Source organism: Falco cherrug, chromosome 15 (genome assembly GCF_023634085.1).
Source record: "Falco cherrug isolate bFalChe1 chromosome 15, bFalChe1.pri, whole genome shotgun sequence".
NCBI lineage: Eukaryota > Metazoa > Chordata > Aves > Falconiformes > Falconidae > Falco > Falco cherrug.
In genome coordinates, this window is record NC_073711.1 from 16,506,418 (window position 1) to 16,522,529 (window position 16,112).

Here is a 16,112-nt window from a genome sequence, read left to right on the forward strand (position 1 = left end):
TTGAACCCACAGAAATGATGGCAGCCTCGGCATCCCGTTGCAATGTGTTCCCCAGCTGAACCATGTGCCGAGTGGAAAACACTTTCTGCAGATTTAATAAATGTGATGATGATCCTTGTGCTTCAGCATCATCCTGGGTTAGTTTCTACTCAAGTTCTGAGTTTGTTTTCCAGTACCAGCCCACTCCTGTTGGTCTGGGGAGTCCTTGGAGACTGTCCTTGATTGCTCCAGCATCCTTGTTCAGATGTTCATCTTCACATGGGCATTTACAGCGAGCAGCAGGCTGTGAGCGCCGGGGTGAGCCATCTTGTCGGCAGGTTACAGAGCCAGTGTAACGAGGCAGAAGCGCTGCTGAGTCACTGTGACAAGAGCTGCTCATTAGCTCAACCTGCAGCACAAGAGGGAGGGGAAGCCCTTCTGGGCAGAAGTAGGGAAGGCAGACAGCTTTCTAGAAGGAAAGGCAAGCGTAGGAAAGAAAGGGAGGTTTCATAATGGTATTTGCTTTTAATTAAGCCACATTCTAAAAAACAGCCCAAGTTTGCAAAGTTATCTTGCTTCTTATCTGGAAGATGCTTCATACATATCAGGAAAAAAAAAAGCAGCAACTCAAAAATCCACACAAATACTAGCATACATATTTTCACAGCAAACTGCAAAAGAGCTCAGCCCTACAGGGAGCAGGAACACACATCACCCCACAGGTACCTACACCATGGGTCACAATGTGTAGCACCCACACCAAATTTCTCATTGGCTCTGCTGAATCATAGCAATGTAATCCGGCGTTTGGTGATCCGAGTATACAACCACAACTGAGCACGCTGAGAACCTGGCAGTGCTCTTATTCTTGCACTTTGCAACTCACACCGTCTGCTCAAGTAAGTCCTTATCTGCTTACAACTCTTGCCTGCCAAACATGCTTTGCAACGTGACAGTGAAGAGTTGTGAGTAGCCTAGAAGTCCTGGAACTCAGTATTCCTTGTTTGCTGGCGCGGGGCCGAAACGCGATGCTGGAAGCAAGCAGTGTGTGATCCAGGTGCCAAACTATCCAACTCAGGTCCAGCTCCAAATTCTGCCAAGGCTTTTTTTTTTGAAGCATGCTGGTTTTGTGTCACTGTGATCCCAGCGAGCAGTGCAATGCACTGAAAAACTGGGCCTTATGAGCTACATTGCCACTTCAGCCGCATTTCTGAGCTTGCTGAGTCCTAGACTTCTGCTCTGAGCAACATCCAAAGTCTGAGTTTATAAAGCCTTCCCGTCTTTTCAACCAAGGACTTTGGCATTGATTAGCAAATGGCTAACAAAGAGAGTGGATGCACTTTTAGTCTTTTATCTACTTCACAGGTATATTATTTCTCTCATAGGACATGAAATTGCTCTTGCACAAGCAGCAATTTCACTGCTGATTTTTAACAGCCACTCTGGTAGGAAACCATTGCACAGGCATCTAACTGTGGGCCTGTCTGGATCTGCCCAGTGCACAGACCTGAAGCATCGCTTTCTCATGCTTTGGCTTCTCTCATGAAGCCTTGTCTTAGAAGGTGCTGACTACCCTCAGCTCCCACCACCTGCAGTGAGGGATGGATGCGCAGCGGCACCTCTGTGGATTTCAGATGCCTGGGGGAAGACTTGTAGAGAAAAGCTGCATAATAGCTCCAACACTTTCAGCTTGCCGAGTCTCCTAATAATTCTCCCGTGGGAGGGCGATGCTCTCCCCACTTTTCTGCTGGAGACAGCAGGCAGTCTGTCTCCCGAAATCTGCAACTACACTGATCCCAGCAGAGACAAGCACCTGAACAAAACAGCATCCATCTCTCCACCCCACCGCTCAGCAACAGCACATATCGCTGAGACCGACCAGCACATACCTCCTTAAGGAAGACCTGCTGAAGGAAACCACCCCGCTTCCCCAGGGATCTGACCCCCAGCAGCGTCCCACATCACAGCGCGGGGCCAGACAGGCACAGCAAGCCACGGGCTGCTGGTCCCTTCAGCGAGCAGGAGGCAAGTCTGCGAGCAGCAGGCGCTGCAGCTACATTGCTAGGCACATCCAGCTCACAACCAACCCCCAAAACTCACCGGCAGATGCCCTGGTAACAGGATGAGCCTGTGAGCACAGCCTAAGCCAGGGAGCGCCCATCTGGGCAGCGCTATCAGGAGCCTGTGATGCTGTGACGGAGACCCACCAAGCTTCTGCCGTGCCAGGCACCAGCCAGCATCCACCTCTGTGCTGCAACGCTGCTGTAAGGCTGAACCGAGCACAGTTGTTTGCATCTGCTGAGCTTAGCTGCTGGCATAATTTAGAGCAGTGTCTGTGGTTCAAGGTGTCAGAAAACATTTAACAGTTTGGGCTGGTCCTACAGTGCCTGGGAACCTCCTTAGAGCCTGCTCCTGTCCCAGCGCTGATCCCACGCCTCGCCTGCCTGCTCTCCCACCTCTGCTGTGGGGCAGCAGGAGCAGCCAGGGCTGTCAGCACAACGTCAGGTCATGGGGGGCCAGAGCAGCCCTCCTCACTGTGAAGATGTTGCGTGTTTACCCAGCACAGAGCAAGGTGTTGCGATGAAAAAAAGAATGTGCTGCAGCTGTGTCTAAGACCCTGTCGTTGAAGAGAGTGAACTATACTGAGGTATGGTCTGCACTTGAGCATTCATGGTAAAAAATGATTTATACTGACGTGCAAATTTAACTAGATGAATCTTTTGATTATTTCCTCTATCTCTTGGTTTGTGCTATTTCCCTGAGGTGCAAAAATGCTCTTTGCCAGTAATTCATTATAAATGCCCCAGCCATTCCCATTAACTACAGCAGGTCTCCGCTGCACTGCTCAGTATTAAAATATGCACAAACTTCTCTTCTCTCCAGCTCACCAAAACCAATTTTTGAATCACTCTGAGAATTTAAACACATTTCAGTTCTCTTGACTATAATCAATGTGCACACTTCATACAATATTTACTTTCTGTGCAGGTACCAAATTTATATATGACAATCTATTTTACATACAGAGGACAATGTTAGCTGAATGCTCTCTTAGGGTAAATTATATGCAAAATTCTGCACAGGGTATTATATCGAAGTGCTCCTTAAACCTATGTTAACTCCGTACCGAGCGCATCAGACAAGAAATGGTAAAATTAAGCCACGTACAGCAGCTCTATTAACTCAAAAATATTTGACATTCTAGAATAGCCAACAAAGCAAGCGTAAACAACTCTGCCATGTAGCATACTTCTTATTATCCATCCTACAAAAGGCTGAATGCCCTGAATTTCCAATAAACGAGTCAAAAGGGGCTGCAGGAGGGAAGGACAGACTGGGCCCTACCATGCATGGCCAGGGCAAAGGACTGCTCTTAGACAAGGGCACCATCCAACCTGGGAGAAGTTGTAAGCTTACTCACATGTGACACTACTAAATCAAAGGCTTTGGCAAATCACAGGAACCCAGAACAAGACAAGATGGAAAACAAACACTCTTTACATGCTGAGTTGCATGGCTCCTGAGTCCAGCCAGAAGGATGCAATGAGCAGTACACATTTAGTTTTATTGTTTCTGACAATGTACCCAGGCTAAACAAGCACACAATTACATGGGCTGAAATGTTCTCTAGGAGAAATATGCATTTCACTGACAATCATTAAATGGTTTTAAAAACTCTGACATGATGGTTCACAGAAAATACACAGCTAGATGTTCTCAGACTGTTTTGTTGTTGTTGTTTGGTTTTTTTTTTTATTTGCTGTACTTTGGGTTATGTTTCAACCTATGTAGAATTCAAACAGTACACTCAATTCTCTTCACCTACATACATGCCTTCCCTTTAATGAACTTCACTCAGCTGCTGCTCTGTGTCACTGTGAGCCTCCTCTGTCACATCGCAATCACTTTAATGAGAAAGCAATAGCTCTAGGACTACGTCTGACAAACAGCACCTTAAAATACTTTTCATTCTTTTGTTCAAGACAACAAAAGAACACAAGAACCTCACAGGGCATGAAATCTGAAAAACCCTCAAGTGTAGCATATGTGGTGGTCACCTGAAAGATGCAGTCATTCATAGAAAGAAAAATAAGGTAAAAATAAAAGCCATCATAAAAGACAAAAGGGCATGATTCATTATGTGGTTACATAAGACAGCAGTGCCATGACACTGTTTAAATCATCTTGCAGCAGCATGACACAGGTGTAAGAAGGGATGAATCAAACCCTGTGTTTTCATTTTAAATGGGTGCTCAAGCAACAAACGGCAGGAAGAGCAACAGCTTCAAATAGCTCCTGACAAGGTCCCTCCAAATAAAATTGTGAGGGTAGACTCAGCTTGGGAGATGCGGTCACACAGCTCCCATTGACTCTGGTAGGAAACTGGCTACAGAAAAACCCCCACATTTCAAATGTGTTGTTCTTGTGTGATATGAAAAGACATTTTCCAGCTGGTGTGGAGAGGAGGCACACACTGCTCAGGGCTGGGTGAGCAGCGGCAGCATGGCAGGCTGCGGGGAGGACCAAGGTCGCTTCCCTTCCCTGCAGTCCAGGACTCTTAATGTGCTTCTATAACAAATGTAGATAATTATATATTTATTTTAACATAATATGTGTGGTTTTTTGTTTTGGTTTGGTTTTTTTTTTTGCTTAGCTGAGTTGCTTCCTTGTCCCCGAGGAGCTTTTATCATTACATTAAAGATCTTATTTTTGCTCTAACTGACAGACACCGCAAACTATCTATAAACTCTGGCAGCCAGCCTCAGATATCTGTTCTCTGCAGATTTATTATACATCACTGATCTCCTCATGGAGCAAATTTACTTCATTCTTGAGTACAGTCACTGGATCAGAAGCAAACCACACTGCAGACTACCTCTGAGGTCAGATACCTGAATCCCCATCCTGGCAGACTGCTAGGGAAGAACAGGCAAGGCCAGTGCCAGAGCTCAACAAATTACCAAACTGGATGCGCAGATACTCTCCATCTGCCAAAAACTGCAATAGGTTGTGGCTAGGACACATTTTCTACATACACAGGACACTCAGAATCAACTAAGTAAATTTTGTTGCTGCACAGCCCAAACCTAACAAATATACCATAAGGAACAAGACACAAGAATTCACCACAGTCGCTAAAATGAAAAGCAACTGTGATTTAATATTGCAATTTAGTGCACAACACATGGAAAAGGGACACCTGGCACGTTACACCTAACGTGCTTTTTTTTCTATGTGGGTGTGGGAAAGCACTCAGCTGAGCCTCCATTTATCCCCCCGAAAGGCAGATGTCTTATTTACCTATTTACCAGTGGGGTAATCGCCACGGACTGAATGGCCTCTTTATCAGGAGCAGTGTTTTGGAAGTGTTGCAGGCTAAAAGGCACCATCAGGTGCAAGGCACAGACAGCAGGCACAGGGTGAGGAACAGGGATGGCATGTTACTAGGGCGTTTTTCAAACCGTTTACCAAATGAATCTATAACCTTCAGCAATGCAATCTGAAGGAAACTGTTCTGCACAGACATGAGCATGACTGAAGCACTAGAGTTACAATAAAACCAAAAGAAATTGATCATGACATAGACCCCAATTCTCTCTCCCTACTGCATTGCATCATCAATGTTAATTTCATTTCTCTCTGGAAATTGTGCAGCTATCTGTTACAGTTATCCATGATTTAAATACATTTCTATTTTTCCCTTTATTCTCGCTTCAGGAATTTGACAGTATTTTGTGGGGCTTTTGCTCCTGGTCAATCCCATGTTGCCATCCATCTGCTCCTGACAAAATCCTCCTCAGGAGCACATCCCTGTAAGGGCTTGGAAGCCCTCAGGATGTGTAGATGGATGTCAGTTACTTGAGCTGATCTGTTCCCTGGATTCCCTGTTGGCATCCCTTGAACAGGTGAGTGTTCAGCTCATATAAATCAGCTGAGCTCTCTTGGGACTCATTTCCATCAACCAAGAATCCAGCCCAAAATACAGAGCTGATTTCCCTGTCAGACTGTAGCCCTTGCTGAAAGGACCATGATCAGCAAAAGAAGTGCTAGAAACACTCAAAAAAATGGTGCTGGAGCTACAATTCTGACAGGTTTTGCACAGCAGGTGAAGTAAGGGCAGATGCTCCTCACCTGCCCCCTCCATTCCCTGGGCGCGCTGACAGAGACGTGAGCTGGGTTTTGCCTGCCAAGCAGTTCTGGCAAGTATTGTAAAGCACAAAACAGCTAAACCAGAAGACACCAAGTGATAAACCCGAAATTACTGAGAACTTGGGTGGAAATTCTCTTTATGAAAGTAGATCAACGTAAAATTCACATCCGTCTTTGTGAGTAGTAGTTAAGAATATGAATTTGGAGCGCAACAACATGACAAGTCTGTTTAAGGCCTTGCCAAGACCATAAGGTGCAAGATGAATAAAAGAATGAATGTAAGAAAATATAGCTACTTGATAAAGAAACAAAAATGGCCCTTGTTACTTAGGGGAGAATAGAGGGATGACGGTTGGACTTGATGATCTCAAGGGTCTTCTCCAACCTAAATGATTCTACGATTCTACAATTTTGCAATGGCAACAACAATTAAGTTCACAGATACTAAAGGATTCAAGGAAGACCACATGAAGAACTATCCCTAGTCAATGCAAATAGCAAAAACTACAACCAGAGTGAATCTCTGAGCTCTGCCTAAGATGCCTAGATACCCATTAAACTAGGAGCTGGACTTAATCTAAACAAGGGTTATATTCTTCCCCTCCTCCTCATGTCAAGGGATGTTAGAAGTGATACTTCACCCAAAGCGGTCCCTTTGACCCCAGAGTTATGTCTTGCAATGAGAAGTTACTGCTCTGTTGTAGGTTAACAGTGGCGGAATCTGTCCCCACCCTGCTTTCTGCATCTTTCCAAAATATATCTGATTCTTCCAGGACGCATGCAATGAAAAGATGAGACCTACTCGAACCAAGCCGGTTCGCTGTGCATGGTGCTTTAGGTACAAATCCCACCCAGAGACACGACACGAGGTACCACTCCTCATTCTTTGGAGCCCGCAGAGGCCAGCGAGTGGGCAGCCAGACAGGAGAGCAGCTGAGGATGCAAACGTAAAGGAAAACGCACGGTGCAGTCAAAGGTACATTTGCAGTGCAAATGTAAATGACGCTGCGCAGTCACAGGACGGTGACTACACGGGATTAAGGGACTTTGCACAATATGGCTGTGTGGCTACTGCAAACAGATCTGTGGATTAACCGCACTAAGCAAATAGCCAGAGTAAAAAGAAAAGCAGAGTTTGATGCCGTTCGCTGAGATTTTACTTTGTGCAGCAGCATAACCACTTCTAATTTGCTTTTGCTCTGGCACATACAAGAGGAAAAATATGCAAAGCTGCCCCTCCTCCCTGCTGTCAGGACTGCAAAACAAATGAGAGATTTGAGTAAGTTTACTTGATTGTTATCACTATTAAAGGCACCTCAGGGGAATCATTCAGAGAAGAGAATAATTTGTAGTGGATAATAAATTAAATTTTCCTCTGTTTTCCTCCTTGGGAAAAATCTATTAGAGACTTTATAATTAAAACTCCTGAACATAGTTCACTAAATGTTTTTAACTGGAAAATGTCTGTTTTTAAAAATGTCCTTTTTTTTTTTTTTCCATAAAACACTCTTTGCTCTCTTGAGAAACGCCACTGAAAATTAATAACTGACATTCTTCATCAGCAACTTGAAGCCATAAGATTTTGGCACCTAGTTCCAATTCTATTTGAAAATCCTGGCCAAACAAAAAACCCTTACTTTTTCTAATCCCTTTTAATAACAGTAATAGAGATTATGTGGGAAGATACAGAATGTGTTCAGGCACATATGTGATTCACAAAGTTGTCCTTTTCCCTTTGTACCCCTCACTGATTAGCCCAACCAGTGCACGCTGACCGAGAGAGCATCCTTTCTGCTTGGGGTTTTGATTGTGGTTGTTTTTCTAAAAATATTTCACACTTCAAGATAATTAGTTTGCATCAAAGGCACCGTAGTTTGATTCCATACATCCATATGTATTCATAATGGAAATAGAGTAATAAGCTAAAACCAGACTGTCATCACTATACTGAATTTGCTGTCGAATCTCATGTCTATAGCTTACAAACACATTCCTTGAAACAGTAAATTATTAATTTACTAAGTTCTTACCATAATTTCAGTGAGATAAAGACTAAAAATGTTTACTTACTGATGTATATAGGTATCCTTCACTGTTCATTGCCAGATACAATTTTGTTTGAACCCCCTGAATCGCCACCACTCGTAAACCCACAGGTATGAGGTTAAACAAAGCTAGGAGAGAAAGGAGATGGAGAGCAAAATTAATCCTTTAGAGTACACAGGTTAGACAGAGAATTAAACCACAATTATCAGAATGAAACAAAAATGCCCATTCATGCATATATTAATTTCTGCAGGTGCCATAGAACAATACTGCTACTATCGTGTTCTTCTATAGAAATTTCCACCAACAGCTCAGAAATTATCTACAGAGGGTATCAACACATCTCCCCCATTCTGACGACATTGAATTGGAGGTACTGAGGGCTAAAAGGACTTACCTGCCTCACGAGCAGAATCCAGGGTCTGCTGAGTAGAGTTGGACATACTTAATTTGGTTTTGTTTTTTCTGACAATAAGTGCAAAAAAAAAAAAAAAAGTAATCTAGAAACAAACAGAAAGTCTTTCGAAATTATCAAAACTTTTTTTTTTTTGCAAATTCAGTACATATTTTTGATCAAAAGGAAGGAGCAAGATGAAATTCTGGAAAGTTAAAAACCTTCATTAACATCTCAAAATGTTTCCACTCAAAACTCATTGGGTTTTTTTCTCTTTTTGAGAGGAGAATGGGTTTGAAAAAACAGAGTTAAATAACTGCAAAAAGGAAATGAAATGGTAACATATTCTTTAGATCAAGCCTTAAATCTGTGCTTTCAAAACTGAGCTGCTTCCAATGTTCTCCTAGCGTTTATGCTTGTACACATGCTAACAGTGGCAGTATTTATAAGCAGAGAAATGTCTCTTCAATAAATGAAGATTCCGGTTTGTGAAGTGGCAAATTAAGAAAGAAAAAAAGCAAAGCTCTGCCGCAGTTTAGATTCATGGATACGTTAAAACTGAACACAAGTAATAATGAGTTGAGGACAGTACTCTGTGTTCAATACGTGGGGTTAAAAATAAAAGGGAGTTAAGAAAATTTTCAAGAATTGTTATCATAACCCAAAGCATCTCCTTCCAGCCTGCTGTATAAATGCAGAAATAAGATGAAATAATTACTTGGCTGGAAAACTCTGGTCTGCTTTAGGCTGAAGTTTGGTATATCTGAAGCCAATTTCAAACTGAATTATGAATTTGAAATACTCTTATTTTTCCAAAAGTATAAGCTAAGAATTATGACCCATTATAAAGTCCTTTTTCAGCCTGACAACCCCCAAATGGTCATATTTAATTAAAAGAAAACCTGCAGCTTTGCCAACATTTAATACAGATCCTAAGTTCTGAGTGTGGGGTTGTCAAGAGTGTATCCAAAAAGGAAAGAGCAAACGTATGCATGTCCGTCCGTGATAAAGGCATGGCCAGAACCTAACACTGCGCACTGGGGACAAAGGACTAAATTTTGGTGAAAACAGCCTCTGTTCCAGCAGGCAGCTGGACCTCTAGCTCCATGTGCTGTCCTGGGTTAACCTGAGCATCCCAGCCCCTTGGCTCAGTGAAGAGGGGGTGCAGTGGGCTCGGGGGGGGCAGCAGCCAAGGGACACGCTCACGGCTGGGCTGTCACACTACTAACTGCGGGTGCTCTGCTCTGAGGCTGGGGCACCTTTCAGGGCTGAGCTTCCTACAGTGGTCGAATATAGCAGAGCAGGTGGAAATACGCAGAATTAATAAATAAATGTAGATCATAAAATCATACCTGTGTTTTTCTTTCCCTCTCATATACACGAGTGTACATGCAGACACAAACACGCACACACGCAGCCCCTCCTTGCACTCACCCCAAGCAAAAAATCAACAGAAATGGCTTTCTTTTCACTAAAACAAAATCATCTAGTTCTGTGCAGGTTCTGGTAATCAAAACGTATATTTTTCAGTATGGGAAATGCTAATGGCAATGGATTTCTCATTCATTCTACCAAATACTTGAATTTATTTTGGGGAGAAAATATTCCCTGTCTGATTCAGTAAATATTCCCTGGGTGAGCCCCCTTTTGCAGTTCAACCCCAAAAAGCAGCATCTGATTTCTGTGTAGGCAGGAGAGCACAATTTAAAGCTCAGTATCCAGGCAGAACCTGGAGATCTCTTCCGAAAGGTGCTTTCTTAATGGCATAGTTATGAGTAGGGCAAACGTTTGGCTATCTCCAGCACGAGGGTACGAGTAGGGGCTTTGCTGTAAATAGTGCTTCGAACCTGTCAGCAGATCAGCTCAGGGCAGGGCAAAGCCTGGGACAGCCGTGAAGATACAGCTCCCAGCCACAAGCCAGAGACAGGTTCCAGGGAGCGATTCCTGGCTGCACTGTGCTTGGCAAAGTGTGCAGAGACACGAGGCCGAGTGACTTCTGCCAGGGGAGGGCTGGGGTACCCACTGCGATGGGTGCTCCGCTGCTTCCCGCAGCAGCTGAACGCGTCTCCCTGCCATAAACGTACACGCTCTGTTTTGAGGCCAGACGAGAGCCGGGCACACGCAGAAGGTGGTTTAGCCATCGGTGGCATTAGCAGCTGCTGTGGCACAAACTATCGGATGTTGCAAAGGGGCTGTGGGGGAGGGACACTGGCTCTGCTGCCCACTGCCTCTGCTGAGGGGCAGAGGGACCAGCTGCTGGAGGGGTGCACAGCCAAGCTGTCCTATGCCCGCACAGCAGGACACAGCCAGGCTGCCCCAGCTGCCGTCTCCAAGGCATTGCACCAGAAAAAGGGGATTGTCCCCTTTAGCAGCAGCCATTGCTCCCACCATCCTCGCACAGCAGCAAGCCCAAGCCTAGCTTCTGTAACAGGGAGCGGCCTGTCTGTGACCAGCAAACGCTGACGGGGCCAGCAGCAGAGCCATGAGCCCCCTCCTGTGCAAGCACCCAGTGCTGCGGACAATGGGTTTGGGATGCTCTCGCATTTCTAGGGCTTGACCCTCATGTGGGCGGATATGACAGCAAAGGTGGCAAAAGAGCCACAGGAAAATAAATTGCCTGTTACTATGCTCTATTTGCGTTAGCATAAAATAATGCAAATAGCATAAAATAACGCAAAGTTATTTGCATCCTAGCCTTTCCATACTACATTTGCGCTGTTTAAAATAAGGATATAATATCCATCATAACAAAAAGCTTGGTGATGCCTAAGGGACAGATGATCTTTGCTATGGCCCTTGTGCAATGCAAGCTGACAGAGAATTAGAGCTGCAAAATAAGAGGCAGTGGGCCGCAGCTGGATTTATGAGTCTATCCATTACTGTGAGGTCTCTGTCATCCCTGGCTTGGCCACCTGGACCTTTGTACGCTTTCTGCAGGATTTGTTTCCTATACTTTCTTATTTTATCAGTCTTGAAATCTCTTTGTGTTGCCAAAATCGTGGAATAAATTCTGCCTTGATTTAAAACCTTGCCCTATTCAACATATATAATGAGGCAAAATCTGTTTCTCAGCCAGGAAATTTTTTCCACAAGGCACTTCAAATCACATGGACTCCTGGCTAAAACCAAGGTCTGATGAGTGCTATGGCTCCTCAGATCCATGCTTTGCTTTCTGCCCAAACTGTGCTCCAAAATCTCATCTATCTTTTAAACTCCCTGCAATTGTGGATGTGACCTTGCTTTTGTGAGCCCCGCATGCAGCAGTGGGTCTGCAAAGCTTGAAACAATGGCTCCCAAGACATGAGCCAAGGGGGATCTTCAGGCAAACTTCCCACCCAGCTCTAGGTGGCCAACGATGGAGAATGTAGGCTCCTGGCCCCAGGCAGCTGTCAGGAGCACGGAACAGCAGCTGGCTACTGGGGGCCACAAGCTCTCCCCATCCCTACCATAAACAGGGAAGAATAATTCTGAAATTTAAAGGAGGCTGACCAACACTCTGTCTGGAGACCAGGTGGACTACGGCTATGGTTTGCTCTAAAAAATGCAGTTGCAGAGTCGTAGCGCTGTGCAACTGCTCTGCTGGCCACAGCTGAATTTGAGGATGCTCCCCTTATTGTTAAGGGGAGTTTTAATTATCGCACTGCGCTGCAAAGCAAATGGTCTTACAGAAGGAGTCCTCCTGCGTTTGGAAAGGGCTACAAGTCGTATGGCTTACCCGCAGTGCTCAAATATGGGCTAAACAAGAGATGTCTCTGCAGATATTGAAGAAAGGATTTCAGAGGGCCTGATCCACTTAATAGTCCTGTGAGCAAGGCTTTGGAGGAAGCCCCTTATGTGGACTCTGATCCATAGCATAAAATCAATCTCTCTTACTAGCTCCATTAAAAATGTTACAATTAAAATAAATTCTGGACTGCAGGATATTCAGGTCCATACACTGACCTTACATGAAAGAGGAATATATACAAAAGCATGTGGTTTTTTTATGATAAAACACTCCTCTGTTCTGAACACTTAGGTACTGCAGCCCAGCTGCAACCATTTCTGGGATACTTCCATTATATTTAAGTATTCAGCATTTTGGAAGGGTAATATCCAGCGACAAGGAGTTTTTATGATTTGCTTTGGAAGTTATCAGGTTATGGTAAATTTAAGGACACAGTGAAAACAAAAGATATCTTAAAAACAGATGCATTTGTACTTCCATAAATTTTACCTTGCTTCAAATCTCAGAATCCCTGTTAGAGGGACTCCAAGGAAAATATTTGAATGAAACCAAAAAAAAGATGCAATTTCAGATATTTGCTCTGGTTTATAACAGAGTAAGATTTGCCTATTTCTTTTTCTTTTTAAAGATAATTAGGTTAAACCCTGAAGTCCTGAAAGATTTGTACTGACTTTTAAAATCACAAATATTAGATCATTCACTTGAAAAAAAAGCAACTTTTAAGGTCCATAAGGATCATTCTTAGCGTAAATGTCATGGCTGCACTGAGAACTCTGTAAGATGGCAGCAGCCGCTCAGCGTTGCACTGAGCCAGCCTCCACGCCACCTTCTCCGTGGGTGAGGACGGACCTGGAGCCAAAGCTCAGGTGTCCCTACGGATCCCGCTTGTGCTCTGCCCTAAGGCCAGCACCTTCCGTGGCTGCAGACCTCCTCCCACAGCGAAACGAGGTCCTCCTGCCACTCAGAAGTTAACATAGGGATGCCAAAAGGATTAAAGAGGCTGTGGGAAAGGGCTGGGAGCAAGTGACGGGACAAGATACTTCCTATTGCATCTAGCGCTTACTCTGCCATATTCCAGTGCCCTCTAAAATGAAACGTTTCACCTGCAAATGCTTTTCATGCATTACATGGCACTTAAATCAGTGTTTTTTAATAATTAAAAAGGAAGGTCCGCCTGTTGATTTTATGATTTGTTGTCTAAGTGGCCTGAAATGCCTTCTCAAAGTCCCTGCACCTCCTAACTTTTTTTCAAAACAGAAACTTGGCTTAAGCTAAACACTGCAACTATGTGAAATACTTAAATGTTTTAATTACACACACCAAATCTATGCTCTAGTAATCTTTTCCTGTTTTCTATTAATTCTCAAAATTTTAAAAAATACAACAACAAACAAACCCAAAAACATCCAAAGCTTTTTCACAGAATAGCTCAGGAAATCTGGTTGAAAGCTGAAGGTATAATTAAGTTTAGAAGGGCTAAACAAAAATAATAATAGGGAAATGTGAACTTTAAATGATGATGAACTCTCATTGTGTGAACTAACATGGCTCTGTTTGAATGAGCCCCTGTTTAAGAGTGGAGATAGCATTATTCTATTTCAGGAACTCTGAGTAGGCGAACAAATTTTCCCTGTTGGAAAAAAAATATCTAATAAAATCCAAAGGACAGCAATGAACTTCTCTAAATTACCATGGAGATAACATTTGCTTTGTTTGTCATATGTGTCATCATTAGCTCCTCTAGTTCATTATTTCTATAAGTGATTTTTATTTGCATTTCTCTCAGACCCAGGAAGTCTGAAAGACTTTGTGCTGTGAGCAGAGTGTTAAATGCTACTTCCACTCACTCAGTCATCCCAGGACAACAATTTTGAATGGACCTATACGGGAAGAATGAGACACCACAGTTCACAAACACACCATTTATTCTCATGTCACTTACTATAACTACTGTCCTCCTCTTTTGTTCCATCAATTGTTCCATCTGCTTGCAACTGCAAGTGGTATCCTTGCCTGCTGTATAGCTTTGTTACTATACCTTTAAGCTGAGGCTCTGTAAAAAAACAATAGTGAGATTAATGTGGGAAATCCTGATATGCTGTTCCAAGTGAGCAGGATGCTAAAACCAAATCTCCAGGTTTCTTCTCAAGGCTGAGGTATGAAAAAGACCCAAAATAAAAGCAGGGCAACCAGCTTTGTAACACTTTCCACTCAGACTGAGATCGAATTTATGTCTATAAAATCAATTGTCAAAATGATTAAATGCCACTTTCGATTGCAATGTAGATAGCAAAGTAAAAAGCTACTTCCAGTGAATACAAATTCCAACAGTGTGCTGCTTGGCCTCAGGAGCTCAGCCCTATCTCTTTTAAGATTAGAAATGAGCTGGCAAAGAGCATATTCTGCCTTTTAAAAAAGGTGTGAGTTCTTAAATGGAGAGGAAAACCAGGACTACTACGATAGCAGTAATAAGAGCCACAGAGACGGTTGAGAGCCTAAATATATAGCAGCAAATGTTTAGCACAGGAACTGCTGCAGCTCTAATAAACAAACCCCCATTCCTTGCTGCTCCAAAGACTACAGAGCAGCCGAAATGATAAACTACTCAATGAACATATGGAAAATGGAGGGGGGAACCCTGAAATCCAGCAATGTGTGGAACTGCAGAATAAATATTACCAGAAGGGTTGAGGTAATTACCTCATCAGCTAGAAGAAGAAAGATCAAAACAACGCATAGTTTGGGTAGATTTCTTTTCCTCATAACCGTCCTCAGATTCACAGTTAGATAGCAAGACATCTCACAGTTTCTGATCATTCTAGACCAAAAAGCGTACAGCAACAGGATCTGCTGTCAAGCCTGTATAATTTAAGGTATCTAGGTAATGCACCAGGAGTAAATGCTAAAAAGGTCTACTTCCACTGAATCCCAATGACATCTGCATTGTAGTCATTTCGCACAATTATGCTTGTCAGGAGGTGATGCATCTCCAGAGCTCGCTCCACAACGCCTTACCTAATTCAGAGATAAACATACTGTGAAGATATAATGTGCCATTTCCAAGAGCCAATGCCTGGTTAAGACTCCTTGTGTTTGTAATCAAAGACATCAGGGAGCTCTGCTACAGTACTTCATTTTAGTAGGAGCTGAAGGCAAAAGCTTACAATAGTTTGCGTAACTGTATTAGTTCCTATTAGCGACCTCTAATAAGGGTACTGACGGATGCACGATTCTTATCTACCAACTTTTCTGGTAAGAAATTAATCCAACCCCCGCTTTGGCCTTTTAGCCAGAATATATCCCAAAGCTGTTTGCAAACTGCGAGTGAGGCACCTCTTCTGTGGCTGCTGAGAAAAGCAGACAGGTTAAGTAGCTAACGGCATCAATGTTTCAGCACAGCAAAGCGACAGCAACATTACCAGAGTTTTGCTCCTCCCATGTACAAAAAAACCCACTTAGATCAGGGACTGAGTCTTCATGCCTGATCTTTCGCGCCTCTGACACAGCATCGCGTCTGCAGGGCAGCTGCATGTACGAGGTTCCTAGAAAGGAACAGGGTGCTGAAGCAAAACTCTGGAAGGTGCCGGTGAAAGCAAAAAGCCTCATCTGCAGTCAGCAAATAAAGCACAGCACAGGCATTCTGCAAAGCAGGAAGACAGAAACAGATCTCTAGACCACAAAGTTAACATACAACTGAAGGAGGTGCATGTGCGGGAACTTCCCCTGCTAACATCTCCCCCTCAAATAAATCCCATGTGTTTGTGTATGTGTAACAGAGAGAGAGGCCACTGAATTACTGGCACACAGGTGTGCAAC

The 16,112-nt window shown here is 43.6% G+C and overlaps 1 protein-coding gene across 4 annotated transcripts in view; it reads right to left on the reverse strand.

Annotated features, from left to right (window-relative positions):
• Window positions 1–16,112, reverse strand: part of FGF13 (fibroblast growth factor 13) — a 259,537-nt gene that overhangs the window by 42,850 nt on the left and 200,575 nt on the right. For all 4 annotated transcript variants that reach the window (XM_055727741.1, XM_055727742.1, XM_027800895.2 and 1 more), the window contains 2 exons: window positions 14,239–14,349; window positions 8,200–8,303 (listed from right to left, as the gene is read on the reverse strand). In XM_055727741.1, coding sequence (XP_055583716.1) covers window positions 8,200–8,303; window positions 14,239–14,349 — 215 coding nt within the window. The remainder of the gene's footprint in view (window positions 1–8,199; window positions 8,304–14,238; window positions 14,350–16,112) is intronic.